At 34.6% G+C, this 3633-nt stretch overlaps 1 protein-coding gene across 4 annotated transcripts in view; it reads left to right on the top strand.

Moving 5' to 3' along the window:
* Positions 1-2134, top strand: part of LOC106880848 (metallophosphoesterase 1) — a 67160-nt gene extending 65026 nt beyond the window's left edge. For all 4 annotated transcript variants that reach the window (XM_014930994.2, XM_014930985.2, XM_052974920.1 and 1 more), the window contains one exon: positions 1610-2134. In XM_014930994.2, the coding sequence (XP_014786480.1) occupies positions 1610-1780 (171 nt within the window). In that variant the 3' untranslated portion in view covers positions 1781-2134. The remainder of the gene's footprint in view (positions 1-1609) is intronic.
* The last annotated feature ends 1499 nt before the right edge of the window (positions 2135-3633 follow it).

Raw genomic sequence — 3633 nt, 5'->3', positions numbered from 1 at the left:
CTCTCTCTCTCTCTCTCTCTCTCTCTCTCTCTCACACACACACGCACACTCACTCACTCACTTCTCTCTCTCCTATAGCTGACATGCTATCCAAGCCAGGTTTACTAATAAAGGGAGTTAATTAGAATTTATTTTCAATAATTTCTATTGTCTGCTCTAATTATATCACAGAATATTAGATATAGCAAAATTCACTTTTCTCACTCTGATAGAATCACTGTTTTTTTTTTCAATAGTCATTGTACCATCCCCTTCTGTCTGTCTGTCTCTCTCATAAAATTTCTCATATAGGATACAGTGAACTTAAAGATTTATCCCCACAATATTTATTTTAAAATTCCTCTTTATTTTCATTATAATCATTCACCAACTCAACCACTCTTACTATCACACGTCTTAAATCAATGTCTTATTAATTATCACATTGATTTAAGAAAACAAAAACCTGTAAAGAGGACATAATCACTGAAAGGACAATAAAATTGAACACTATTCATTTCTCCCACACTTTTCAACAATGCGCAGTATTGATTTACTGCCACAAAAGTTTTTGTTTACAGTTAAATCTATCTGTTAATATTGAACCTTTTTCTTTCATCAATATCCCACACATTTCTATATAAAATCTACTTGCAAAATTCATTGATGAAGTACTACGAGCGAGTATCTTTGATGTCTCTGTCTCAGGGTATTTTTTTTGTTCAAAATTTAGCATCCATTATTGGAAGCCCAAACTGAAGGCACTGGGATTGTTTTATAGGTTCAGGTATGGCTGTGTGGTTAAGAAACTTGCTTTGCTTTCACACAGTTTCAGGTTCAGTCCCACTGCAACAATACCTTGGGCTAGTGTCTAGTCTAGTGTCCTCTACCAGTAAGTAATTTTGGTAGAAAGAAGCCTGCTGTGTGTGTGTGTGTGTGTGTGTGTGTGTGTGTGTGTGTGTGTGTGTGTGTATAGCTCCTGTTACCTCAGGGTCTGTTAGGGACTTTGAAATTTGAAATAGTATGGAATCTGAATCAAATTGTTTTGAATAATAAATACATGTTACTCCTAATAAATATGTTGAGTGCCCTGTCTTTCATCTGTTCATTCACTTATGTATGTGTGTGTGTGTGTGTGTGTGTGTCGCTGACCACTACATCTATATTTTTTTTCTCCTTGTTTCTCTCCTTATTTCTTTCTGTGTTCCTTTCAGTTGAAGAGCGTAGCTCGAAACGTCAAAGACTTTCTCTATTCCCGAGCGTTAAACTAATACATCCATTTGTTGTTTACACCACCTGTCTTCGTCTGTTGTTTTTTTCGTAAATTCTCCCATATATATATATATATATATATATATGTACATATATTCTAGATCTGAAATTTTTAGCAGGTGTAAACAGAGACAAGTATCTTTTATTGAACTGGCGGATACTACCCGTTCCAGATTAAGTTGCTGTCTTGGAGACTTTGACATATTTTCTTATTATTTCATTCTATACCAGTTGTATTTAATGTGCTTCTCTATTTCAGTAAAGGGAAAACAAAATAAAGTAGGATAAAATAAAATTTGTATCTACGTGTATGCCATTGTCTTTCTTTAATCCCCACCTCTTTTTTTGTCTTTTGCAGGCTTTAATCACCAGTGATAATTTTGCAGTTCACCAGTGTGCAATTCCGAAAGAAACAACGATAATATTTCTGTATATCTTGGGTGGTTTCTTTGCCTTGTTTTCTTTATTCTTGCCACGGACTAGTATATGGCGGCCACTTAGCTGGACATCTGTAAACAAGGACAGCTAAGTTCCATATTAGCAATAATAATAATAATAATAATTATAATAATAACAATAATAATATTAATAATAATAATAATAAGTAATTTATAATGATATGTATTTAATGAAGGTGAATTATTTGCAAGATAAAAATGTAAAAAAAAAAATCTATGAAAAAGAAATTGATATTGCTGTAAATTTTTGATATGATATTCCACAATCTCTTTAGTTTAGGCTTAAACATACATTTAAAAAAATCCAAATGGAAAGCAATTTTTGTTATTTTGTAAAAAAAAATAAATAAAAAATTGTAGTTTTGCTGTTAAATTAGCATTGCATTAAAAAGTGTACTTTGATTAAAGAGATTATTTTTCACTCATTATGCTTGATTTCAATGATTTTTGTTTGTTCATTTACTAATTTTGTATGAAATGTTTTAATTTCTTACTTAAATTTTTCACTCCTTAAGTAGCATAGGTCTGAGCTGTTTATTCTGCTTCTCTCCAGTTGGATCCCTGCTCTTCAGCCTCACCAAAATATCCCACTTCCTCTCCTAGGTCATGTTGGTTTTAAATTGTCATCAATGCACAGACAATGCTTCCCAACCACAAGGTTCCGAGTTCAATCCTACTGCGTGGCACCTTGGGCAAGTGCCTTCTACTATAACCTTGGGCTGACCAAAGCCTTGTGAGTGGATTTGGTATACGGAAACTGAAAGAAGCCCATCACATATATATGTGTGTCTGTGTTTATTTCCCACTGCAGCTTCACAACTAGTATACCAGTGTTGGTTTGTTTGTCTCCATAACTTATTGGTTCGGCAATAGAGCCTGATAGAATATGTACCAGACTTTTTAGAAAATAGATACTGCAGTTGATTCATTTGCCTAAAAGATCTTCATAGCAGTGCCCCAGCATGGCCACAGTTTAATGCCTAAAACTAGAAAAAAAAATGCTTCTGTAACTTTTTTTCTTGGTAGGGGTGTTGGCTCTGTGGTCCATATTAGCCTGACCTCTGTTTCTTGATCTGTTCAACATAGGTGACCCCCACCAAGAGCATCTGGTTTGCTGGCATAGCTCACAGGGTCATCCAATGGGCTTCTTTAGTTTCCCTCTACTTTGTTTTACTCTCAAAACAAGGGTTAACCCATGAGGTTATAGAAAATGACACTAGCCCAACATATCATACAATGGATTGAACCCAGCATCATGTGGTTACAAAGCAAGCATCTTAACCACTCAGGCATACTCCATCTACAACAGTTTTGGTCTTGTAGTAATTTAGTAAGCATAAAACCAAGCCAGCTTGATGTAACCTACATTCTGTTGTAATGTTGTGCAGTTTCTGTGAACTTGCTCTGAATTTACTTATCGATAATTCTGCAGGCATTGTTGGTGAAATATATTTAATTTCTTCAATATTTCCAGTGGAATAGGCAGCATAGTGGCAGTGCATATATTGAATTGATGATTGTGATTGCTGACCATATTTGGCATAGTCTCCATAACCATTTTATCTATCTTATGGTTAATCTGCTGCTAAAGTGAGATGAAGTAGTTAATATCATTAATAGGTTGTTGGTTGAGATTAATATGTTTGGTCAGTACTGATCTTTAAGGATTTTGTTTTTGTAGCACTGATATTGGCTGGTGATCGCTGTCAGTTGTCTTTTTTTCTTTTTTTGTTTGTGCCAAGACATGGCTATGTAGTTAAGAAGTTTACTTCCTGACCACATAGTTTCAAGCTCAGTCCCACTACATGGCACCTTGAGCGAGTGTCTTCTACTATAGCCCTGTGCTGGTTAACGGCTTGTGAGTGGATTTGGCAGACAGAAACTGAAAGAAGCTATATATATATATATATATATATATATATAT

The sequence above is a fragment of the Octopus bimaculoides genome, chromosome 20 (genome assembly GCF_001194135.2).
Source record: "Octopus bimaculoides isolate UCB-OBI-ISO-001 chromosome 20, ASM119413v2, whole genome shotgun sequence".
Lineage (NCBI taxonomy): Eukaryota > Metazoa > Mollusca > Cephalopoda > Octopoda > Octopodidae > Octopus > Octopus bimaculoides.
The sequence above is the reverse complement of the archived record's forward strand: the minus strand, read 5'-3'. Positions and strand labels throughout refer to the sequence as shown.